General features: G+C 41.3%; 1 protein-coding gene across 8 annotated transcripts in view; it reads right to left on the bottom strand.

Moving 5' to 3' along the window:
• The window catches only part of VPS13D (vacuolar protein sorting 13 homolog D), a 266,019-nt gene that overhangs the window by 153,812 nt on the left and 86,064 nt on the right, over positions 1-26,143 (bottom strand). For 5 of the 8 annotated variants that reach the window (XR_011247485.1, XR_011247487.1, XR_011247488.1 and 2 more), the window contains exons 36-47: positions 25,034-25,240; positions 22,815-22,904; positions 20,088-20,228; positions 17,752-17,874; positions 15,309-15,383; positions 11,795-11,900; positions 10,584-10,736; positions 8,355-8,490; positions 6,988-7,035; positions 4,689-4,839; positions 4,391-4,601; positions 740-987 (exon numbers count right to left, since the gene is read on the bottom strand). Coding sequence is in view for 4 of the 8 variants with exons in the window: in XM_069544702.1 (XP_069400803.1) it covers positions 740-987; positions 4,391-4,601; positions 4,689-4,839; positions 6,988-7,035; positions 8,355-8,490; positions 10,584-10,736; positions 11,795-11,900; positions 15,309-15,383; positions 17,752-17,874; positions 20,088-20,228; positions 22,815-22,904; positions 25,034-25,240 (1,689 nt within the window). In the remaining 4 variants the exon portion in view is untranslated. The remainder of the gene's footprint in view (positions 1-739; positions 988-4,390; positions 4,602-4,688; positions 4,840-6,987; positions 7,036-8,354; positions 8,491-10,583; positions 10,737-11,794; positions 11,901-15,308; positions 15,384-17,751; positions 17,875-20,087; positions 20,229-22,814; positions 22,905-25,033; positions 25,241-26,143) is intronic. The other 3 variants (XR_011247486.1, XM_069544704.1, XM_069544703.1) reach the window with 1 other exon arrangement.

Below are 26,143 nucleotides of genomic sequence, written 5' to 3' on the forward strand. Positions count from 1 at the left end.
CAGATTATCATAGTGACTCTCTCTACCTTCACTTCATTCATCCCTACAACTGAAAATGACTTGATGTATTAACTATTCCAAACCTCAATGTCTTCATCAGTAAAATGGGACTCATAACTACTGCTGTAAGGATTACACGAGAATATGTGTGTCAAAGTATTTGACATACTGCCTGGGATACTGAGCGTGCTTGGCAAACGTTTTCCCCTTTCCTAAAAGAGGAGAGATATATGATTTTGTTCATTCTACAGCTGGTAAAAAGCATGGTTTGAAAAGACAAAATGACTTCCTTTGAGCAACACAAGAAAAAAGGTTATGTTGAGTGCTTGCCTTGAGATCTTTTAGTTTTGTTCAGTTTTTTTGTTTCTACGATTTTCTATGTTAGAAGTTTTGCTTTTTTAACTGTATAAATCCTCTGAGCTGGCGCATTTTTTTCCTTTGGATGTGGATCATTGTTTAAAGTCTTTATTGAATTTGTTACAATATTTTCCTGTTTTATGTTTTAGATTTTTGGCCTGGAAGCACGTGGGATCTTAACTCTTCGACCAGGGATCAAACTCACATCCCCTGCATTGGAACGTGAAGTCTTAACCACTGGACCACCAAGGAAGTCCCTGAGCCAACTTACTGCAGTATTATATGTGCTACAATTCCTTCAAAATGTATGCCAAATAGTCATAAGATATCCACTGACACTTTCACAGAATAATTACAAATAATTATTTGACTAAACCCTTACCCAGTTCAATGTTCTGGGAGGTATCAGCTGTATGGAGAGCCACCTCCTTGCCAGGTTTCAGTGTCCCATTAATGGGCATTCCTTTAACATAAAAATCAAGTTCACAAGGGAGCAAGTTGCAGATGACCACTGTCGGCAGGAGGTATATGGTATGCCCAGGCTGTCTGAAAATCTGTTTTGCACTGTCAGAAAATATGTTGGAGGGCATGTAATCTGGGTAATTCTCCTTCTTTATGGCCACACAAAACCTGTGATGACAAAATGGTGTAAAAATAATCAGCTTGAATAAAGAGCTTGAATTTTTTCTCCTTAGATGAGTCTGAGACAGGATAACATTTCAATGGTTCAATAATTTGGTAAGATATTTGCAATTTTCAGTCCAAACACATTTACTAAGGCATAATCAAATCACAATAAAAAGTATGGATTTTACATGTTCAGTTTGATGAATTCTGACAATTATACACACCTCGATAAACACCACCCAAAACCAATTACAGAACATTTCTCTCATCCCCGAAAGTCCCCTCATATCCCTTTCCAATCAATATCCTCCCCCATCATTCAAGCAACCAGTTTCTGATAGTCATCATTATAAGTTAGCTGTGTCTGTTCTTGAATGGCATAAATGGAATGATACAGGATGTATTTACTCTTTCTGTGTGGGGTTTTTTTTTTTTGCATTGAGTTTTAACCAGATTCAGCCATGTTGTTGTATGTGTCCGTATTTGGTTCATATGCCATTTTTTTAAAAACTCATTTTATTGATAACCAACTGGGTTGTATCTCCCGATCAATTTAGTGAGAATGGAAATCCTAACAATCCAATTCATGAACCTGATTGTTTTTCCACTTAGTTAATAGGTTTTCATTAATTTTGTTGCTGTTCAGTCGCTAAATCGTGTCTGACTCTTTTGTGACCCCATGGACTGGGGCCTACCAGGCTCCTCTAGCTGTGGGATTTTTCAGGCAAGAATACTGGAGTGGGTTGCCATTTCCTTCTCCAAGGGATCTTGCCGATCCAGGGATCAAACCCCCATCTCCTGCACGGGCAGGCAGATTCTTTACTATCCCTCAGCAAAGCTTTGTAATTCTTAGGGTAAAAGACTGGTATATCATTCCCTAGACTGATTCCTAAATAATAAAAATTTTTGGTGCTACTGTAAATGGTGTTTCTTAAAATCACATTTTCCATTTGTTCACGGCTAAAATATAAGCATGTAATTGATTTCCATAGGTTGATCTGGAATTCATAAGTCTTGATAAAATAAAGTCTCATACTTTTTAAAGGGCTTCCCTGACGGCTCAGTTGGTAAAGAACCTGCCTATAATGCAAGAGACCTGGGTTCAATCCCTGGATGGGGAAGATCCCATACAGAAGGGAACAGCAACCCACTCCAGTATTCTTGCCTAGAGAATCCAATGGACAAAGGAGCCTGGTGAGCTATATAGTCCATAGGGTCACAAAGAGTTGGACATGACTAAGCAATTAACACACACATACTTAAAAAAAAAAAAAAAACCCAAACATTTATCAATTTTGAATGTTAAGCTTATTATATTACTGGGATAAACTTCACTCCCTGGATTCTATTCAGGAGTATTCTGTTAAGAATTTTTGCCTCTCTTCATGGTGGAATACTAGTTTGTAGTTTTCTTTTTTTCTTTCTTTAATAATAACTATATCACTTTTGGTATCAGGAATGCTGGCCTCTTAAAATAAGTCAAAACTATTCCCTCCTCCCCTAGTTTCTGAAAGAGTCTGCAAAGAGCTTGTCTGATTTCTTCCCTAAATGTCTGTAGAATTCACTAGTGAAGTTTTATGGTCCTAAATGTTCTTTGTGTGAAGCCTTTGTATTATAAATTAAATTTCTTTAATAGATATTGGGTTATTTGAGTTTCCTATTTCTTTTTTGTGTTAGTTTTGGCGATCTGTATCTTTCAAGAAATTTATCCTTCCAGTGTGGAATTTATTTACATAAAATTGTTTATAACAAATCTTTTAATATCTGTAGGGTGGGTCTAGAGCAATTCTTTTTCTCTACTCCTTATACGGACAATTTGTGTTTTCTTGCCTCGCAACATGATTGGTCTTATTAGAGGTTTATCAAGCTTGTGAATCTTTTCAAAAAGCCAATTTTGACACTGTTAATTTTTCCTATTGTTTATTTCCTACTTTGTTGATTTTCATACTTCTTTTCTTTTCCTATTTCTCTGTGTTTAGTTTGCTCTTCTACGTTAAGGAAGAAGTTTAGAGCAGTGATTTTACGTCTTCCTGACTTCCTAATGTGAGCATTAAAAGCTACACACTGCCCTTTAGGACTGCCTTTGCTTCATCCCCCATATTTTAATATGCCTAGTTTTCATTAGTATTCATTTAAAAATATTATTTTCTTTGTGATGTCTTTTTAACCCACAAGTTATTAGAAATGTATCGCCTAATTTGCAAATATTAGGGGTTTTGCAAGCACCTTATTGTCATTGGTGTCTAACTTAATAACTATCACAATAATGAAATACATTGTGAGGGGTTTCAATTCTTTAATATTTGTTGATCTTTGTTTTATGGCCCAGGAGATGGTCTCTTCTGATGAATGTCCGCAGATACTTGAAATAAAAATGCAACTGGAATCGATGGTTAAAATGTTTCATAAATGCCAATTTTAACAAGCTGCCTAACAGCACTGTTCAAAACCATTTATATCTTTATTGTTTTCTCATTTTATAAGTCACCAAGAGTAGTCTGTTAACAACTGGTAAATCTGGATAAAGGGTATACTGGCATTCTTTATATTCTTCTTGTTCTCCTTTATCATCTTCTTAAACTAAGTATATGCCTGTCTTTGCTATAAAGGAAACTAAAGCTGATCATCTCTCATTTAAACAAGTTTAAAGTCTAAGTTTAGAAAGATCTCACAATAGCAATCCAGTGTTTTTTCTAACATTGACTCTAGTATCATATTACTTGTACTCTTCAGAAGAGGAAATGAGGAGTCTACATGACAATTTTGTCAAAGTCCCCAAGAAAAGTCAGTATTAGATGTACCTTTACCCACATTCCTTTGAAATCTGTCATTTGAAAATTTCCCACCTCTAGGATTTTGCTCCCCAATGTAGGAATCAGAACTTGCCATTGTTTTTTCTTCCCTCTCCAGATATGTACTCTTTTTAAAATAAATAAATAAATACACACACACACACACACACACACATATGCTTATATATCTATTATCTACATCAGGTCTTAGTTGAGACACTTGGGCTTAGTTGCTCTGTGGCATGTGGGATCTTAGTTCCTGGACCAGGGATCAAACCTGCATCCCCTGCATTGCAAGGTGGACTCTTAACCACTGAACCACAAGGGAAGTCCCTTTCCATGTCTTCTCTTTAAGCTGATGCAGACAGACCACTTTCTAATCACATATATGTGAGTACTGGGTTTGTGGTTATTTCTCCCATGAATATTAGGTGGTAAGTAACAGCCATTCTCCTGCCCAGGGTTAACTCTTGAATTTTTATGAACTCTAACACTTAAGAAGTAAGAACTTTAGGGTTTTCAATAAGCACAAATGAATCACTAAGGGTCCTCAGAGAAAGCATAAAGGGAAAAAAAATGGCAAAATCTACATGGCACTACCGTGCCATGCTTACCTGAAGAACCGGCTTTTCTCCGTGTCCATGGAGTGGCATTCTCGTTTGCTGCTACTGACTTCAGCAGTCTTCACTACATTGGTCCAGTGAATAGGAGCTTTACAGAAAAACACACCCAGTCCTTTGGGCCGGGCCTGCAGTCTCCAAGAAGTAAGGTGTAAAGGCACAGCAAAAGAGTCTCCTGGCATGATGGCAGGAAGGACCACGGGCTCTGCCACAGAAACACATGTTAGCACTCAGGCATGTCTCCCACCCCGAAGTCCAGCTCAGGGTACAAGGAGGCAGTGTCAGAACTCACTGTCTGGAGCTGACGGGCTGTCCAGTCTCAGTTCCATCGGCGTCTCAAGTCTGTTCTTCACAATGAGGGCTGATCGGACGGTGATCACCTTCCGAGCACTGCCTTCCATTGTCACTGCAAAGACGACCCGGACGGGTGGGAGTGAAGAGAACTATGGAAAAGAGAGAAATAATAAAAAAAGTGTGGCATTTGAAAATCACGCCAAGTATAATAATAGTGGTCAGAAGGCCTACATAAAGCATCTTACTGTGACTATATATCTTCAGTGAAATGAGTCATTAAGCTCTAAAACCACTCTGCTTTAATAGGAGTGAATATCCTTTAATACCCACTATTATAACAGCCAATTCTGAAGAGCTATTTGTACTGGCATGCCTTTCCTAGGAAGAATAACTTTTTTTCCTAAATGTGATGAAATTTACTCAACATGTCCATACACTGTTTGTTGACATACCTATAAAAAGCCAACATTTGGATTTCAAAGAACTTTAAAAGAAAACTTCTTCACAATGATAATAATCTAAGTTCTGCTCAATAATCACTTTTTTTTAACAGGACACCAAGGTTCATAAAACTCAAGGTACTAGCTGTTCACTCACTCAGTCGTGTCCAACTCTTTGAGACCCCATGGACTGCAGGCCTCCTGTCCTTCACTAAAACCCAGGATTTGCTCAGTATCCATTGAGTCAATGATGCCATCCAAGATACTAGAGGAAACTGATCTATTTCTGATCTTATAGGTGCAGCCACTGTTTCCTATTTGTGTTCATGTATCCATGCACACATTTAACACACACTTTGTGCCACTACCATGTGCCAAGAATTTAGGGTTTTGTTTTTTTTTTTTTAATATAAAATTTCACATTAGGTAAAATAGAAGGTTTTTAAAACTATTACTCTGAGTACTCAGAATATATTGATACTGCTTTTTTTTTTATTGGAGAAATAAACGACACAACATCTAAGCTTTCCATACTGCTAGTTTTTTCATTAAAACAAACACTATGTGAAAACCAACCTAAGAAACAACCAAAGGAAAAGATCCATGTTTTAAATCAAAACTTCCAGGTAGTTCCAACGCAAAGGAAGAGTACAGATAAACGTACCCTCATGTTTACTGCAGCACTATTTACAAGAGCCAGGACGTGGGAGCAACCTAGATGTTAGTTGACAGAGGGATGGATAAAGAAGCTGGAGTACATATATATAATGCAATACTACTCAGCCATAAAAAGGATTGCATTTGAGTCAGTTTTAGTGAGGTGGATGAACCTAGAGTCTGTTATACAGAGTAAGGTAAGTCAGAAAGAGAAAAACAAATATTATATATTAACACATATTATATCTAGAACCTAATATGATGAACCTATTCGCAGGGCAGGAATAGAGACTCAGACACAGAGAGCAGACTTATGACACAGCGAGGGCAGGAGAGGGAGAGAGTAGCACTGAAACATGTACATTACCATGTATAAATACACAGCTAATGGGAAGGAGCTATGTAACACTGGGAGTTCAACCTGGTGTTTGTGATGACCTAGAGGGGTGGGATGGGATGCGGGTTGGGAAGGAGGTTCAGGAGGGAGGGGACATACATATACCTATGGCTGATTCATGTTGAGATATGGCAGAAACCAACACAATATTGTAAAGCAATTATCCTCCAATTAAAAACAAATAAATTTTTTAAATTAAAAAAGAAAAAAAATTTAAGGTGGAGTACAGCCTCCTAGAGTGTTATCAAAAGGACACAATTATCATGAAAGCCTCTGCTGACCCAGCCCAGCAAAGCCCGGGAGAACGAGGGCCCAGTAACAACTGTCTTAAATCTCGATCTTGTTGCCTCTATGCTTATCTGAAATTTCACATTTTAAAACTTACTATCCTCAGGGAGAAGAAATTACAAGCAAAAACCACAAAACAGCCTCTTAATGTCAGCCTGTGGTGATGTTTCAAAAATCAAATGGGGGAGGGAAGCTTACTATTTTTCATTCTGAGTTACTTTCATGTTGACCTTTGGGGGAAAACCTGTAAAATACATATAGCTGTACAAAGGTTAATTTATATTTAACTTAGAAAAAGAGACCTTGGACCAAACCATTTGCCCTTTTTCCCTCCTTCCCTATAATATTCAGTCTCACATCAAGTTAGGTGAAAACATTTCCTTGCAAGTTCTTTTAAAAGGAAGGAAATCATTAACAGAAAATGAAAAAGATAAATTCCAACCACAGAGTCCAGCGGTCATCAGGAGCTATGTGTACATTCAGTAAACACAGTGATACAGAAAAATCATACTCACATAAACTTGGGGATGGATAATATTTGTCCTGCTGCTCGGGCTGCCGATCTAAGAAAGATCCCCAAAGTCAAAGAATCAGTACAGAGCTAAGACACAGACATCGTTAAATTCAATGACAACTTGAGTTGTTTACAAGGGCGATGTTTATAAATACTCCTGGGTAAAGTATGGTCTACTATGAAGAAAAAGCATCTTGGAAGATATGGGAAAAACAATATTCCTTTTACAATCATTCAATATACACAAAATTCTCCAGGATACATCAAGACAATAGAAAGGTGTCTCTGGGGGGAATTGGTCCTTTTGTTCCTAGATGTGAACTTGGGCAGAAAAAAGTAATCTTGAAACAAAGCTTCTTTTTCTAAGAAACTTGGGGCATGAGACGGACCGTGAAAACATCAGTGTCTTTCAAGAACATATTTCATGAAGCAAGCGAGCATGAGGAAAGCTCCCACATCTCTGCAAATCTGTGCTTTTCTAGTCACCACTGGCTACTCAACAAGGAACACCATTACCCCTCGAAGTATGACTGTCTGGCAAGAGCACCCACGGCGGTCCTATCAGCTGGGATGTCAGCCTCCACCTGCACATTCTGGTCAGGAATGCTGCATTCTCCAGGCTGGCCTCCAACCTCTAGAACTACAGCTGGGTAAAATCAGGGCCAGGGTATGTAAGAGGATGTGTGACCAGAAAATAAACAACAGCGGACATCTGTCTTTATGCCAGAGAGGAGAATTTGGAGACACAGAGCTAGAAGGATCAAGGAGTAGCCTCATTAAAGTGTAGTGAAGATAGAATATAAAGGAAGCATAATGATACGTGGAATAAAGACAATGTATGTTTGGCAAGCTTGTAAATTGCCAGTTGGTCTAGGTGAGGATAAAATGGAGTTGCACAGGTAGGGTAATATGTGTTGATGCCAATTTTAGGTCCTGTTTTTCTACTAAAACTAACCACTGGCTGGCTTATCTATATGGTGATTATCAGCGCCTATGACTGACCCAAAATAATCTTGGGTATTCTTCCCAGCGCTAAGAAAAACAAAGAACGAGAAAGTTTCATTTACAGTGGAGCCAACAAGGACCCCACTGTATAGCACAGGGAACTCTGCTCAGTGTTATATGACAGCCTCGATAGGAGGGGAGTTTGGGGGAGAATGGAAATGTATGGCTGAGTCATTCTGCTGTCACCTAAAACTATTACAACATTGTCAATCAGGCTATACTCCAATATAAAATAAAAAGTTAAAAAAAGAAATAAGATTTCACTAGAGCAAGGCTACTACAGGCCTGTCTGACTGCCTGGCTTTGAGGGTGTGTGGCCAAGGCACAACCCTGCCACTGAACACCCTTGCCACAGCCACACACCGTAGAGGACGAGGAATTCTTATCTGGTGCAGCGTATCGGAAAAAGGTCCCGACTTTGTCCACAGACACTGGGCTCACTTGCTCCCAGCCATTCACTCTTACTTGCAGCTGATGGATCCGGAGGTCATGGGTGTGTCTGTCAGGCAGAACACGGAAAAAGACATTAAGCACAATCCTATCAAGGGAGGAGTAGAAGCAAAGCCTGAAATCGGATTTACTGCATAATGACATAAAAACCCAGCTGGCCAAACTTTTTGGTGATTACCTAATGCAAGGGAAATCAAGAGGATATTTTTAACTGTGTCTTATGCTTAAAACAAAACTGCAAGATGTACAGAGCTTGAGTAAGAGTGGCAACTGCCCTCCCTCTGTACAAACCAGGTGAACTAGCTCGGGTCTGTTTTCCACCCACCCCTACACTTGAACCTTTATGAAATGATAACATCAGCTAAAAGTGGGACAGTGGGGTAGTGAAAATGCTGCACTAGCAATGTAATCACACAACCACACTCTTGGAAATGCCTAAAACGACATTTTCTCCTTGGTTCTTTTGTGGAATCTCCAGCTTCTCTCAGAACCACACTCAGTCACTGGGCTTCAGTCCTAGAAGCTTACAGACAGGGTAATGAGACACAGAGCCCGCAGGGTTTTAGGGCTAAAGTGCTCTGCTGAAACTGCAGCAGAAGGCAGTGGGCAGAACAGGAGGAACGGGAGGAAATTGCACATTTAATTCTATTTTAGATTCTGCCTAATTCAAGCCAGAAGCCTGAAATGAGGAATTGGACTTGAGGCTGACAGGAAGGGAAGAAGGGAGGGAGGCAGGGAGTGGGGGACAGGATGCCAAAGGGGGAAACGCCAGAGAAGGCATTTATTTCAATGAATTCAAGCAGAAAGGTGGGACTTGAAATGAGTTACAAAACATGGAAAGGGAAATGACAAAAAAGCCAAACCGCTCCTACAACAGAGGCAGTGCTTATTAAGAAATACAGCAAATGGTTCTATAATTAGCTTCTCCAGGAACTCTGTGGAACAGAAAAATGCTCACCACTCTTCCCTGGAAATTCTAACATGGTTTCCAGGTACATGTGCCCAGCGCAGAGATTTTTTTTTATAAACTGTTTTTTTCCTAAAAATCACTGGAGGCACCCAAGTTCAGAACTCTTGCCATTAGGGAGTAATGTGCACAGGCGCAGAGCTATATGGAAGGAAGAAGTGTCTGAGCAGCACGTCTGCATACAAAGAATCAACGCACCAAGAACACATGTGACCACAGAAGGCTGAAGCCAGTCTCTGAAGTTTTAGATGTTGAGGCGCAAACGCTCAAATCTTAACTGTTCAGTATCCACCAGACAGCCCTTCTACTTAAAAACGTTGGCAAGTAAAAGAACATTTTATTATACATTTTACAGCCTGTCGGTTACCAGGCACAATGTTCTTTCGCATTTATTCCCAGCCTTCGGCTGGTGGCCTTGAGTGCATCAAGTGCATCAAGTGGTCTCCCTAAGTGAGTTATTCTTAGAATGAGAGTATCTTATGCAGCTTCCCTGGGGGTCCACCGGTTAAGAATCCTTCCAATGCAGGGGACATGCGTCTCACCCCTGGTCTTGGAACTAAGATCCCTCATGCTATGGAGCAACTAAACCCATAAGCCTCAACGACTGAACCCACACACTCGAGAGCCTGAGCCTCACAACTAGAGAGTCCATGCACCATAACGAAGACCCCACATGACACAGTGAGGATCCCTCGTGCCACAGCTAAGGTTTGACACAGCCAAATAAGTAAATATTAAGAAAAAACCGGCTTTGCTTCCTAAAACCATCTGCTTGCTGAAAGGGTACATGTGTAGCTTAAAACTCACTGTGCTTTGATAATGTTTTTCATAAGACCATGTCACCACTCCATCATGAAAACCAGCTAGGATGCAATGAACTGGAGAGCAATGATCTGTCTATGCTTCAAAAGTAGTTACATGGAACATACCAGTTACCACCTCACATGTCAAATAAAGGGATAACTGATGGAAAGAAATGGATTCCCAAATAGTCATTATATTTTTTAAAAGGAAACACTGGTTTTCTAAATGCCTTTTAAAAATAAATCATTAAAGTCATTAACAAAGGAAAGTGAAGAGGCAAAACTGGGACAATTATTTATATATATATATATATATATATATATATATATATCCCCCCTTTTTTTTGAGGCAAAAAGAAAACCACGTTTTACCTGTGTCTTAGCTTTCCTCTTGTTTCAAATTCAAAGGGAATCTCTTCACCCGTCAGGACTTCTCGCCACTCGCTAACATTGTGAGCATCATCAAGAAGTGTCCCGTTCCCTTCCGGAACCACCCCTGGACTCCCGCTGTGAGACAGTGCAGCCCTGGAACCAAAGCAGACGGTATTAGCTAGTCTCTCTTTCTCGCCACCTCCCTCTCACCCAGAACTCAGGGCTGGAAGCAGAAACCCTCTCAGGATGCAATTTGTAGCAATAAGGCCATATAACCTGGCTGCAAAAGAGGACCTTAAAGGTCAATAACTCAAGTTAACTTCATAACCAATCACAACATTTGAAACTTTACAAATAGCTGGAAAGCAATCACTGCAGAATCACCTGCTGCCAGCAGTAGAGTCTGGTACCCTAGGGGTTATGTAAGATAGTTGTGACTTTTAACTATAGTATTAGAAAACCTGAATGAATTTTTTGGCCAACCCAATATTTAAGTGACTTTTTTTTTAAGTGACTATTAACTAAAAAGTGACTTAAAAAAAAAGTTTCTTCTGGAGCACTACCATACTTGGTGGAGGCAGGAGAAATACATTCTCAAATCAACTGATTCTGGTCCTCATTTCATATACTTCACTACTAAACTGGGAGGATAGGCCTGCATTTGGAAAGCTGAACCAAGGTCTAAATCGGCAGAAAGTTGTTAGAGAGCCTTCTCACTTGGTTTAGGTGAACTCATTTGTTCTCCCAACTCCACCCAGTTCCACCTAGACTCAAGTGTGCTGCAGGTTTGGAAGATAATTCGGGGTAGAGGTGAGGGATGTGAGAGGTATTTTCAGGCAGTTTTGGAAGAAAAATGGGCAAAACATTTGATTTCATAATAGCATACAGCTTCTCTTAAAGGGGGAAGTAGAAATGAAGACCAAGGAGAAAGGATGGAGTGACTTTTCTTTCACATCCTTAAACTGCTCAACTTTTACTTTAAAAACAATGGATGCCAGGATCAAGATCACAGTCAAGATCTACTTCTCTGACTACAGACTCTATGTAAAACCAGAACCTCCATCATAAGTCTCAGCAAGACAGCACATTATTGATTCAAATGCAATGGATCCTAAGAGCCTCACGGAGGGCCCGCCTTGCTCTGCCGGGTTGGTACTCAGGAGCCTGCGGTGATAGAGATGGCACCGGGTGACAGATCCCGTGTTCCTTACCTGGTGGGCGTGGTGGTCAGGGTGGCAAACCACAAAGTACAGCCTGTATGATTCCTCAGAGCAAAAGGGACAAACGGCTGCCGGCGCTTAGGGGCTTTCATCTCCGCTGTGAGCAAACAGAAGGCTGTTAGCGCACGCCCTGATCTGTGCAGCAGAGACCCTCCCCACACCTGGAGGCAGTGCCCACCATGGCCTCTTGTGCAGAGGCTGATAGTGGAGAGAAAAAAGAACGAAGCAGCACAGGTGTGCTGACAGGCCAAGCAGGACATCTCCATGTACTCTGCCACCTACTACGAGATGACTCAGTCCCCCAACAACTGACTGTGGCGGTTGACAAGTCTCACCTCACAATTCTCCCGTGATTCTTATGGGCCGGAACTCAGGAGAAGGCGTTAGACCTAACACGGCTGGCATCAAGACAGACAGACATGAACCTCCACTGCTTCCAAGAAAGCCATTCTAAATGGATAACCTGAACTGTAGCAAGACAGAGCACGTGTACTTGTATCACTTTGTCCAAAACACTTGTACTTTCAGGAAGCTCTCTTTTGTATAACAGTTACCCTTGAGTCATACTAAGCACATTTATAAAAAAATAAAAACATCCTTTCCTGTTCTCTTACATATGCAGTTGTGGGCTTTCCTCTCTGGAAGTTCAAAAAGATAACTATCCCAAAGCTATTTAAGTGAAGTTTTTAGCTCATTTTTCTGGCACAGATATCCTCACCATCTGTATTAGGCAGGTTCTATGGAGATGCCAAGAGGAACACAAAATATGGTTTCCTTCACAAAGCAGCTTCTAATTGGGGAAACTGGAGAGAAACACTGATCCATATGAGCCAATTCTAGGGGGAGCTGGACCTGACGATGAACACTGGAAACAGACTGAGGAAGGCTCTCCGGTGCCCGAGCGGCCTGCTGCGCACTCCTGGGGGCACAGGCCCTGGCTCCTACTGGGGCCTGTGCTCCCTCTACTGGCCGCACGAAGAAAGAGCGAAGTGGGAGCAGGAACTACGAAGGCAGCAGCAGCCCAGGAGCCTCCAGGCTGACGTGCTCAGCAACACACACCCGGCCTACAAAAACCGGCGAGGCCCAGTCTTACTCTGTTCTGGTTTTAAAGCACAAAGACAGCCCTTGGAAGACCAGGATCCAAGTGGTCTGCAGCTGTGGAGAAAATGACAGCTGGAGGTGCCTGCAGTTGCCGGCTGAGAAGACTACAGCAAAATTCAATTCATCTTCTAGGACCATGTGTTTCCGGCCAGCAAAATCAAGAAGGCCAACCCCACCAAAGCCTGCCTCTCCCACCTCTCGCGTACGGCACAGGGGCAGTAGGGTTAAGTCAGTGTCACATCTTCTGAAAAGTAACTACTGTTTCCTTTTCCCTTTGTAGCTTCTCAAGTTTTCAGAAGTTAGTGCTCTACACACGCCACAACAAGCCATTTCAGGTTAAGACAAGTTCTGTTCTGGAAAGAACGGCTCAGGGGAGTCTAAGTTGAGTGAGTAGGCTCCAGCGTGTTCCCACAACTTAGTGGTTAGCTTTTTAGAGACACCCCAAATGCATCTAAATATAATCTCCACCTAGAATATGCTCATTTCTCATCCCAATGGCCTCACTTAGTTCCCAAGGCTTGATTTAAAAAAAAAAAAATCAAGTGTTCAACAAGTTGAAAATTAAGGAGTAGCTGTGAGGCTGCTGACAAGAGCAGAGGGGGAGTAAAAAATTTAAGAGCTGTCAGCAGGGTAAACAGTACTCACTGTGGCACCTTGAAAGGAACCTCCCTCTCCTTGAGCCAGAGAGCAGCTTTACTGAAGGAGATAAAGGGCCCAGGAGGAAAAGAAGCCAGATGTGCTTTCATATCCCACTGTGAGCCAGACGCTAAGTTTCCATTTGCAAATTAGATTTAAAAAGAACAGGTGGCAAATAGCTTTGATCACACTGTAACATGGAATAAAGTGCTAGGAACCCATATAAAGGTATTCACGAGTATATGGCTGTGAAATTAAATAGCCTAGGTAGGCACACTGCTAAGGTCCCCAAGCTGATTGTGTGGATTGTACATACCCACAGAGACTTCAACAGCCTGCCTCACTGAGGATAAAAATACGTGGAGAGGCTCACAAGTCTAAACTCACAGGGGAAGGAGCGGACATCTTCCACACTTAGAGTCCAGATCAGCTGTGTACCTGGCTTGGGCATAGCGCCACAGGACAAAAGCCCCCCTCTTTGGGGGGCTCACCAAAGAGAACAGGATTCCCTGGTGGCCTCAGAAACCTCCTTTAGTGACCAGACCTAATTGGTTCACAGGCTGCAAGAACCCCAAGCTCCTCACATCCACGTTTAGTTTAAATAGCTCCAGCTGAAGCAATGTCTGCCCTGTGGACCTGATCCCCAGGGAAATGTGACCATTATACACAGTGCGGGTTCTAATGCTCTATATGCAGCTCAGCCTATGAGAAAGGACCTGGCTTGTAAATCATGAGAAATAAAGTCCCAGGCCTCTCATGTGAATGGAGGCAAATTACTTAGTCTCTCTGAGCTTTTGTCCCCATGGACTACACAGGAATAATGCTCTGCTTAGCCCAAAAGATGAAATAACAGATAAAGAAAAACTTAGAAGTATAAATTCATGAAACAATGAAGAATCAAGCCTGGGCTTTGGGAGCCCTCTTCACGAACATCAATCCTAGCAAAACCTTTCAGGAAAAAATCATAGTACTGCCCTCATTTACTAATATCCCTGTTCTGAACTCCTAGTAGATGAAGCTCAAAAGGTATATTTTTACAAATACACTATGACCCAGGATCTGGTGGTGGTAGCCAAGGACAAACATAAATCATTCACATTAAACTGCACTCCTTCACACAAAAGAAGAACTGAACATTTTGGGATTCTAATTCCTTGAAGTTTATGATGTCTGCCTCTCATATTTACTTACCAGTCAAATTCTCAAGAACCCTTAAAGGATCAGAGATAGAAACAAAGAACATTCTTTTTTCTACCTCCTAAGAACCTCAATTCATTTCTAAGGAAATTAAGTTTTTTGTCTAAGCAATTATTTGCTGGAAATTTTTTTCTGAGCTCCATTCCTGATCATCATAGCTCCTACTCCACACCGCCCTTTGCATTACCATGAGAATAAACATTCACAGAGTAGTCTATAAACAAAGACTTGCTGCAGGGCTTGATGGAGGACGGTTGTCTTGATTTTCAGTATAGACATCACCTCTAACTGACACTGGATGTTTCTGCATCATACACTGTGGAGTTGATTTCATTTCCACTAAAGGTTAAAAAGCAGACGCAAGAGACAGAATAAGAATCAGCGTGTCACTTCCTTCTAATACAAGACGGCACTTTGTCCATTAGTTGGAAATGATCTTTCCTGTTACTCAAACAAAGTACTCATAACTGGGTATACCCCCATTTGGCTCCCGTGTTCACAGAAAATAAGATGTACAAGGCAGTTCTTGAAACAGGAAAATAAAGCAAGCCCTCGCTTGGCTGTACTGTACCTCTAGCATAGATCTGGTGCTCTAGGTTAGTCAGACTGGCTGTACTCCTAGTTCTAAGGTAGACAAGGGGGAGGCCTGGTAGACAGGAGAGACAAAGTTAGAGGGTGAGAACCAATACAGCGAAAAAGAAGATTCGTCTCCGAAACATTAGTGCAAACAGTGTACATTACAAACACAGCAAGCATCATGCACTTATTGGCTCATTCCTTTGGTGATCACTAGGCGCTCACGAGGCACTTGATGAGGTGAACCAGACAGCTTTAATGCTGGCTTTTACTATGGAGCCTGTGTCAACAGAGCATGCTCCTTTTTTTCTCTGTTGGGGAAAGAAAATGTACTCACATTCACTTGGAACAGAATGACCAGCCTTTTGAGGATTTTTAATTTAAAGCATGCTTGTTCTCACACGGCATAGAAAAGTTACCAAGAACAAGCAGTACAGATTTTAGTGGGAGCTGCTCCGCTCCAATTGGAAACGGTGGTAGCAGTAGAATGCTAGCCCCCCACAGGTCTCAAAAATTCAAGAGGAATAATCAGCCTGTATTCCAAGGCTATAGTCTCAGCTGAGGAGTTATGTCATGGTCTTACTTACATTACATGTTAACCATGAACATTTCTAGAACATGTTTTTTTTAACACTTCCATAAAAGGTCCCTGATTACAAAACTAATGAATTAAGGTGCCATGCCATCCAGGTTTACCTACGGAATCTCAGCCCTTCCTGAGCAAAGCCAATGATAATGTCCAAAAAGAAGCCATTATTTTCTTTCCCAGCCAAAGAAACAGTAAGAAATCAGTGGCTCCCTTAGGCTGAACTTCATATTAAGAACCTCTAGTTCAACGGCTTATTTTGAAGCTGGCCTGAATAAAATGCACAAATCTGGGGGGGATCATTACTAAATATTCCAGAGTAAGAGCTGAAGGTTTGTGATTTTTCAACAAGATCCAAACCGACTGACGTTGGAAACAAATGCCCAACAATTACTTTAGCAGGCCTAGTAGAAGCATACAATCCCACTTGCTATTCTATCATCCAAGAAGTCTAAATAAGAAGAGAGTTTGGAAATTTAGGTATGTTCACTCATGCCTAATTAAAAAGATACATTAAAACTTTATAAGCCTAAGTAACCACAAAAATCCATAAGTAAATAAAAATCTAGCCTTAATTTAGCACAGGCATTTACCATACGGTAGCTTATTAACTATAAAGAAGGAGGAGACGTTAAAATAAAAGGTGAGAGAGGGACAAAAGAAAGTCCTTCATCAAAATCCTAAAGATTCAGCCTTCTTAGTGTTTGCACTGAGTCTGGATTTAAGATCCCTCTGCATGAATAATGTTTTTAGAAACACACTCTTTAGGACACATTACATATTACAAAGATTATTTAGAGCCTTCTGGGTAGACTCCATTACATTCTCTCAACACACAAATAGGGAAGGTCAGAGGAGGAGCTAGAATTGAAACTGATGATATCTGAGAAGCCCTGGCTTCCAAGCAATGGCCTTGAGACTCAGAAGCAACAGCCTGGGAACACACAGAGCAAACAGAGCTGACGTGGCCTTGTTCCTCCTTCAAGAAGTACAAGGCAGATAGAAAATCCATTTATACACCCTGAGGAGAGACGAACCAGTTCAAATACTTCGTACACTAAGAAAATCCATCTTCCCGTGACACGTTTGCAGACCAGATGGAATAGTTACGTATTCATGAGCTATGTGAAGTCCGGCCAAGACTCCCCAAAGAAACCACACTGAAAGAGCTGGGGCTGAGTTGAATTTGGATGACAATGGCTTGTGGAACAACCAAGGACCATGCCGTTGGCCATCACAACCTCCCCAGCTCGGAGGAAATCAGAGCTCCATGGGGAAGCGTTAAATAAGGAAAGAAAACATTGTTAACAGAGAACACACTGACTTCTCTATCGTTCAGAGGCTGGGCATTCAATTCTCTTCTCCTTTATAGTACAGCCCCCCCCCCGCCCCCCACCATGAAACAATTGCTTCCACGTGGGAGCCCGCCCTCCCTCTCTTCAAGAATATCCAAACTCTCTAATCTTTAGATTTAGACACCTGAAAAGATGTTCTTCAAAATTCAGGCCCAAAGTCCAGTCAATTAAACTGTTCTGCTGAGCAAAACACAAACTGACAAATGGCTGCCCCAGTGCATTTTCAGGTGCCCCAGTTCATGCGCCACGTGACCGGAATTCAGGAATGGCACACGGCAGGTCCTTCTCCTCCCACAACGGTGGAATGAGAGGTGAGAGGAAAAGTTCAGCCAGAAAAAAAAAAGTCCCTTCCACAGAATAAAACAGTTGTAGAAGGCAATTGGAATTTCCTGTAGGTTTTTCCATAGAAAATGATGGTTCTATTTGAATTTCTCACTGAAACATGGCTGTGTAGGTCAAAGGTGATTTAGTCAGACATGTGCAGAGAAAAACCTTACTTTGTCCAAAGCATGGAGGATCCACTGATGAGCCCATCCAGTCTTCAGATGGGGTGGGGTCTACTTCCTTGTCCTGTTTACAGTAATCTGCCATCCACGATTCCTTGGTACTTATGTATTGGTCTAGGAAAAATTCCCCAAAGACATTGAGAACACAAATGGTAAAGATTGAGAGTTCAAGTCAGATCAATTCAATTCAGCAAAACAAGCTTTTATCGAATGCCTGCCTAAATGGGGGGCCCTATGCTGGACTCTGAGAAAACTGGTTCCCTAAGGAACTTCATGCTCCACTGGAAGAAATGAACATTAGCAAAAACAACCATCACCACAAAACTACCCCATACTGTGAAAGGAGCTAAAAGAAAAATACAAACAAAGTGCTATGGGAACTTGTAACAGGGGAAGGTTTATTCTGCGTTGGAGAAGTGGAGGAACAACACAGCCAAGTGCATGGCAATCACCAGAGACGTGAGGACCTTTGTTATGGGTCTTGAAGCAGGGAGGGTTACCAATAGGACTAGACAGGATATTCCAGGCAGAAAGAACAGCACATGTAAAGACTTTAAGATGTGAAAGCACACGTCACATTTAGGGAACACAGAATACTGTGGTGTGACTCTGGTATAACATGCTGGGGTATAAGGGACATAGCAAAGAAGTCTAGGAAAGAGAACAACTTGCTTTGTGAAGAGCATGGCATGCCATGGTAAGGGGCAGGGTTTGGAGGCAGAAAGACCAGCTAGGAGGCCACCAAACTCAGGAGGCTGAAATCCAGCTGACAGTTCTCCGGAAGTGGCTTTACTTTTTCAACAGGATAATTATAACCGGAACAGCAGGTTAACAAAGTTATTACACACCACACTTGGATAAAGACCTTCTTTACTAATTAAAATATCACACTATTTAAACAAGGATGATTAGTTTCTGGTCTTCAGCTCCAGTATTTGGCTACAGAAACTATATTTCTTTAAACACTAAGAGGTCACAGCAATGTTTCTGGGTTTCAGCACAATTTTAGAAATAAGGAATTAAAGGTTAAAAAAATAAAATAGCTTTACCAATGACAAGAATGCTTTTTAGAGGATATTTTTAATTAGATAATCATAAGAAATATATCAATATAACTCTTTTGTTTGAGGTAAGCTCTTATTTACCATGGCTTTTCAAAACACTGTCCCAAACTTTATCTACACTTCCAGATGAACAGATTATATAAGAAAGAACAGAAAAGCCAAAATAATATAGAAGAATCATGAGATCTATTTACCATTACATTGCTGATATTAATGAAACCTACAAATGTAAAACTGTTTTTAAAACTTAGGAATCAATAAACTTCTGGTCTCGTTTCACTACACATTCTCTTAACTCTGACATGGAATAAGACAATGGATATTGTATGAGACTCAACCTAACACATACCCTGAACAAAGTTCACAGATTTGCAGAACAGTCTGCCCTCCATATCTGTGGGCTCTGCAGGCAGATACAGAGGGCCAACCATATTCACTGCACTAGGCCATTTTACACAAGGGACTTGAGCAGTCACAGATGTGGATGGGGGCAGGGGAGGTGAGGGGTAGGGAGTGTGGTGCTGGAACCAATCCCTTTGGATTCTGAGGCACAACTGTAGCATGTGTTACTATCACTCAGACACTACAGTGTTACCAAAAATCAGAGCCTACAGATCAGTAATTCAAACAGTGAGTAAGTTTCATGGTGAACAAAGGTACTATCTCACTGTGTGATAATGTTACTATTCTTCTGATATAAGGACAAGTATAGGGACAAGATTCTGACTCAATACATTGAATCCAGGAGTGTACATTTCAATATTGTCAAAGACACTTTCAGAGCTCATGCCATTAGCTTGACAACCCGTTAACCCGGTGATTTTTAGAGTTATATCAACGCGATAATCGATGAGAAACAGCACAGACAACTGACGTTGCTCTAAAGACAATCAAAATCATACATTTCAAGAATTATTCAGTGAATAGTGTGAGAGAAATGAATCTAAACTCACTTCCAGGACATTTAATAAACCCCAGTGGCCAAGCATCATGGGGAGAAACTTCATCATGGACATGGGTATTTCCCACATGGTCTAAGCTCTTGCTTAAGCACCAAGAGCACCAGCATAGGATGCTACTTCTGGAGCAATGAGGTAAGGAGCACCATGAAGCCAAGTTAGGGTTTATCAAGAAAGCAGCTGTGAGGAGTAAGCAATGTCTGGTACAGGCCCAGGCAATTGTTAAACCAGAATTAACAGCCTTCCAGACAAGGAACGTATGCACAGAAGGGTACCAGTGTCTGAAAGACAACTTTCCACTCACCAATTAGCACAGAGGTGATGTTGACATCCAAGCGCTGTTTGGCCTTGGCTTCCAGCTTCAGTCGAGGAGGATGGAGACGACTAGCAGCCTGTTGTTGCCAGGATACGGAGCATGGCCAGGGCTCAATAAATGGCTCCCAGCCTAGCAGAACACAGGAAATAAGACATCTGCTCAGCAGATACCAAGAGTTTACAGGGGAACACTGTTCACAAATGTTCAGCAAGGACATACTATGGATAACAGCTTTTTATTTCCAACTTGATTTTACACAGAAGGCACCCTCTCTAGCTTCAGGTTATCCTACAGATGTCTGTGCTGTCTCAAGGACATGGGCAGCAGAGCATACATGCACCCCAACCATGGTCTTCCAGAGGTGGGAGGAAGGCAGGCAGGCGGGACGTGCCCTCTCCTATTAAAGAGCAGGCAAGCCCTGTTTTTGATACACTCAAGATGGAAAAAAGTGTCTCAGACTCAGGTTGGAAAAATAAGTGTCAGTGGCTGAAGTAACTACTAAATTTAACTACCCTCTTACATCAATAACCATTGGTTGAATAAATAGGTATATTCAGCAATTTATTGAGTTTTTTGAAATTTTCATCTTAAAATGTGTCATATGTACAAAAAGAATATTTAAACAACATTTACGTATGGTTTAAAGAATAAAATCACTGCAAATGCTCATGTACCCTCTACTCAGCTTATGAAACAGAACATTAGATGTGCTTTTGAAGCTCCTGAACAACACTCCCCACCAAACCTCTCCCACTCAACTCCATTAGCTTGAATGTTTAATAATTCCTGTGTTCTTCTTTGTAGTTTTACCATCCATGTATACATTTCTGAAGAATAAATACATTAGTGTGTCCCGCTAATGTAGGGGGTCTTCACATAAATAGAATCCAACTGTGTGTATTCTTTTGCAAGTTCCTATTTTTGATCACTAACATGTCTTTGAGATCCACTCACACTGATGCCATATATCTGTGGTACATTATTTTCACCACTGAGTTCCAATCCACTTATGAACATACCACTTTGTTTATCTATTCTACTGCTAAGAGACACTGCATTTGATTCCAGCTTTGCTGCTATTTGGAAAACCACTACTAGAAGCGGTCTTTTTTCACTTGTTTCCTAGGACACATAGGAGACTCTCAAGGGCGCAGATCTAGAAGTATGTTGAAGGGTTGCCAAGTATGCTTACAGGTCACGTCAAATTGTTTTCCCAAAGTGGTTGTCCCAATGTACAATTCTGACCGTAGGAAATGACACTTCTGTGGCTCATATCTTCACCATACTTAGGTCTGTCACCCTTCCTTTTTGCCCATCTGTTGGATGAGAAAAATGCTATCTTCCTGTGGTTTTAAAGACGGCTTTTCAAGGCCAGTTAATTTTTCCCTAAACACAATCCACTGGCCATAGATGAGATGATTTACTAATACAAATCCAATCTAACATGTAGCTTAACATTGGTACGTTCATCGCCTCACGCCATTTAGTGCTTAGTGACCTGAATGTGTTCCTGCAACTGTAAAAGTAAGCAATACTTGCTCTGGGAAAATAAATGATTCTCAAAAAAATAGCTACCATATGCCCTGTAAAACTTTCTCTCAACTAGCAGGGCTGGGACCATTATTCTGAAGTTAAACATTTTGAACAATTAGGAAAAAAGAGTGTTGCCTTTAAGTGAATCCAGAACAGAGAAGGGAGAATGTTAACTAACATATAAAACTGAATGTGACACGTAGTCTAGAACAATTAGCAGGCAGCAAAACACACTGGAAGCTTAATTTTCCACTGACTTCAAAGGGAGCAACCGCTCTTCAACACTACTTGGTTTACTCTGTCCATACCTACAAAGAACTCTCTTTAAGGTAAAGAATGTCACAGCTCAAACTGTTCAGCCCTGTTACTGGATTGTTCTTGAATGTCCATCTGTATAGATCCTTACCCTGGTCTTTCCAATGGAAGGAAAGACATATGAAAATCACTTGCACTTTATCCAGGTTTATGTCTCTGGAAGAACAGCTTGCCCTGAGCAACCACATTCTACTTTAGGGAACAAATAAGGCAGGTTATACTCATTTACCAGCTTCCCAGGTGGCACTAATGGTAAAGAATCTGCCTGCCAATGCAGGTGACATAAGAGATTCAGGTTTAATTCCTGGGCAGGGAAGATCCCCTTGAGGAGGGCATGGCAATCCACTCCAGTATTCTAGGATTCTAGCCAGAATCCTAAGGACAGAGGCACCCGGCAGGCTACAGTCCATAGCTTCACACAGTCAGACACAACTGAAGCGACAGTACGTATGCATGCAAGGCAGGCTATTTGCTGTCACTGACTCAGTGCTCTTCTAAAGAGACAAGCCCAGTAGGAAGTAAGGAGGCCTTAAGTTTAGAATGTGTGTGGGCTTAAATCTCACTTGAAAGTTAGCTGCTCTCAGGGCCAGACGAGTGATCCTTCACTACTGAGCAATTTCATATTCTGAAATGAGCCAAACTCCAGGATCAAAAAGAATTAACTATGAAAACTTTAAATAATTCCGTTGTGATATAGTAAATATATTTTTAGAAATATGAAAAAAATCTGTGTCTTTTGTGCTTGTGCCTTATTTTTCATCTTTCCCTGTCCTGTCCCACTCCTTTGCTTCATGTAAGATTTACCTAGAGATAGGCCCAGGCAAATGCTAAAGTGTATGTTTTAAATCCCATGATAATTATACTGACCTGACAGAGCACGGTTATAATAATCTCCAGAAAGGGTGAAGTGGGCGTAGCCTTCAGGGCTAGTTCTTACATGCTGCAGAAAATTCAGACCTGCAATGAAAGCAAATCTTATTGCAGTGGTGGGGCGGAAACAACCAAAACTTTCTGTTGCTGACACAGCATACTAAAGAGATGTTAGAAAAACAAACACAAAGATACAGAGAACAGAGTAAGGGCTCCCAGAGGGGCAGGGACCGGGGTGGGAGCAAGGGTGATTGATTGTATGGTGATGGAGAGAAACTAAATTTTTGGTAGTGAGCACACTGTAGGGTATACAGAAGTGGAAATATAAGGCTGTACACAAGAAAGTTGTATGTTATAAATTGACGTTATCTTAATAAATATAAAGACCTATTGTGCCCAGTCACTTCAGTTGTGTCCAACTCTTTGCAACCCCACAGACTGTCAGCCACCAGGCTCCTCTGTCCATGGGATTCTCCAAGCAAGAAAACTGGAGTGGGTTATCATTTCCTCCTCCAGGGGATCTTCCTGACCCAGGGATTAACCTGCGTCTCTTAAATCTCCTGCATTGGGCAGGCGGTTCTCTATGACTAGCACCACCTGAGAAGCCCAAAGAGCTATTAGTTACAATTAATACTAATGATCTTATAAGAGAACACACAAAAATTTGATATTTTGCTCACCATGGGATTTTTATTTAATAAATTCTGATTTTTAAAAATATTGCATTAAAATATCATTTATCTTAATCACTGATTTTCATGGTTGCCCTTTAAATGTTGTGAATGAGGTAAATGCCTCATTTGCCTCTCCACCAATCCCAGCCCCAGCAACCAGGGAACGAAAAAACACATTTTTTCCTGAATATCTGAAAAGAAGGTAGTGTAATGAGAACAGTCATACCCTCAGAAATATTAGCTCAAAATGTTAAGATTACCATAGAAAAATAAACATTATTTTCTGCAGAAAAGACACTCACGCAAACAGTCAAATTTCCCATTGTTAATTTTAATCAAGTGGCCCTTTGGTGCCTAGAAACACAGAGAAAAGGAAAACTCCCAGTGTGTAAAAGGTTGAACTAAATCCCCAGAATTGAATTTTCCTTGAAGGGAAAAGTGACTTACAAGATCAAAATGATGGAAAATTAAAAGTAAACACAGAAGTGAGATTTTCCTTTACTATCTTTAGTAGCTGCATCTAACATGGCTTACAATGATGTGATTGAGGATAAAGCCCTTCTACAGTCATCCCACTCTGCTGAGGAACAGCTCTCAGATAAACAAGGTTTCTCCTCCTATCTGGCCCTATGGAGGAGACAATGGGGTGAGCATTTTAAGAAGCCTCTGTGTTTTTTAATTGTCTATATAGCATGTAAACCCTACTTTCTATGCTTATCTTTTAAATCCCTTTAATAACAGTACCCCCTATAATCTTTGGGCTTCCCTGAAGCCAGATGTGGCTCAGAGGTACAAAATCCACCTGTCAATGCAGAAGACATGGGTTTGATCCCTGGCTCAGGGAAGATGGCAACCCACCTTCCTGGAGAAGAAAATGGCAATTCACTCTAGTATTCTTGACCAGGAAATCACACGGACAAAGGAACCTGGCGGCTTACAGCCAGAGGGTTGCAAAGAGTTGGACACAACGTAGCAACTAAACAACAATAACTACAATCTTAAGATACATGAAAACATAAACAAAGTGGAGAGATCAGAAATTATTTAACTAGGGCTATTTATAGAACAATGGCTTCCCATGCGGCACATCCCACGTGGCATAGTGGTAAAGAATCCACCTCTCAATGCAGGGGTCATAAGAGACGAGTTTGACCCCTGGGTCAGGAAGATACCCTGGAGAAAGAAACAGCAATCCACTCCAGTATTCGTGCCTGGAAAATTCCATGGACAGAGGAGCCTGGTGGGCTATACTCCATGGGGTCACAAGGAATCAGACACGACTTAGTGATTAAGCATGCACACATGTTAACAGAACAGATATTTCATCAACGACAATTTCTATTATTCCCAACCCACGGTCTAAAGGCCACATATAGCAAATAAATACATGTCTTTAAAATACAAATAATGGAAAACACATGTAAAACCATTATCTAAATCTCTCCCATGCTATTAGAAATGGAAGAGCATGAGTAACATGAAGAAAAGACAGCAGTCGCTGCCAATCTTGGAGATGAACCTAAGGGTTGGGCAAGCACTCACGGGAGAAGGTGAGCTCAGCTAGAGGCACATCGCAGTCCATGCAGTCATCGATAAAGCAGATACACACGCTCTCGGCTTTCATCTCCACGCCAGAGATCAACCGGGCTGGTACCACCCCCGGGCTCTGCTGGCTGTTGGAGGCCAGGGAAAGGGATGTCCGGGGTTCAGCATTCTTGAACAACCAACTGGCTGCTTTTTTTAGCTGACCTGCGAAGAAATCGAAAGGTGATCAGTTGGACCTCTTCCCACTGCTACTCAAACAACTCACGGGGAAACAGAGAAATACATTTGATAGGGACCTACTAGATAGCCCAAGAGAACCTTGATGTCAGATTGTAGTCTCAGACAGAACAAGAAAAACGAAGCACAATAATAGGAATCCTGCTTTTTTAGCAAACAGAACAAGGCCCTCTTTACTACACACCTCTACTCAAGTTTACCACATGACCTGGCTCAAAATGGTTGCAGGAAGCCATCCTTCCTCTTCAGTGACATCTACTGAAGGAGAGGAGAAAACAGGAATGGAGAGGCTCCAAACTTCCAGGTGCCACTCAGTACTCAAGCATTTAATCTTCACTATGTAGTCCTGCATATTCTGATGTGCTGCTTTGTAACTGTTCTCAAAGGTCTTAGGTTGTACATACTTGGTCTTCTCAACCATGTGTGTACTGTAAAACTGTTACACAACAGCCCCCTGAACACAACCAGATTGCCAAAGCTAAAAAAGAACAGAACCAAAATGCAAAGCAATGCAACCCTATACTTAGAAATTACCAGAGGCCAGTGCATGTAACAGTGGTGGGTGGTTCAGGGCATAGGCTTTGGAGCAAGATGGCCTGGCTTCTGATCCTGCACTGACTAGATACTGGCTCTTGGGCAAGCTGCTTGGTCTCTCTCTGCCCAACAGCAGCCACTTACAGGACTGACATGAGGAGGAAACGAGTGAGCACCTGGGAGGTTCTCAGATCAGAGCCTGGCATATAACAGAGGCTCTATAAACATTAGTTGGTATTATCACCTTTATTATTGGTGGAACTAAACCTCAGTTACTAAAGAAATAAAGAGTAACAAAAATCCAAAAGGCTCTTAGAAAATTTTTTAATGTGTTTG

This window comes from Ovis canadensis, chromosome 12 (genome assembly GCF_042477335.2).
Source record: "Ovis canadensis isolate MfBH-ARS-UI-01 breed Bighorn chromosome 12, ARS-UI_OviCan_v2, whole genome shotgun sequence".
Taxonomy (NCBI): Eukaryota; Metazoa; Chordata; class Mammalia; order Artiodactyla; family Bovidae; genus Ovis; species Ovis canadensis.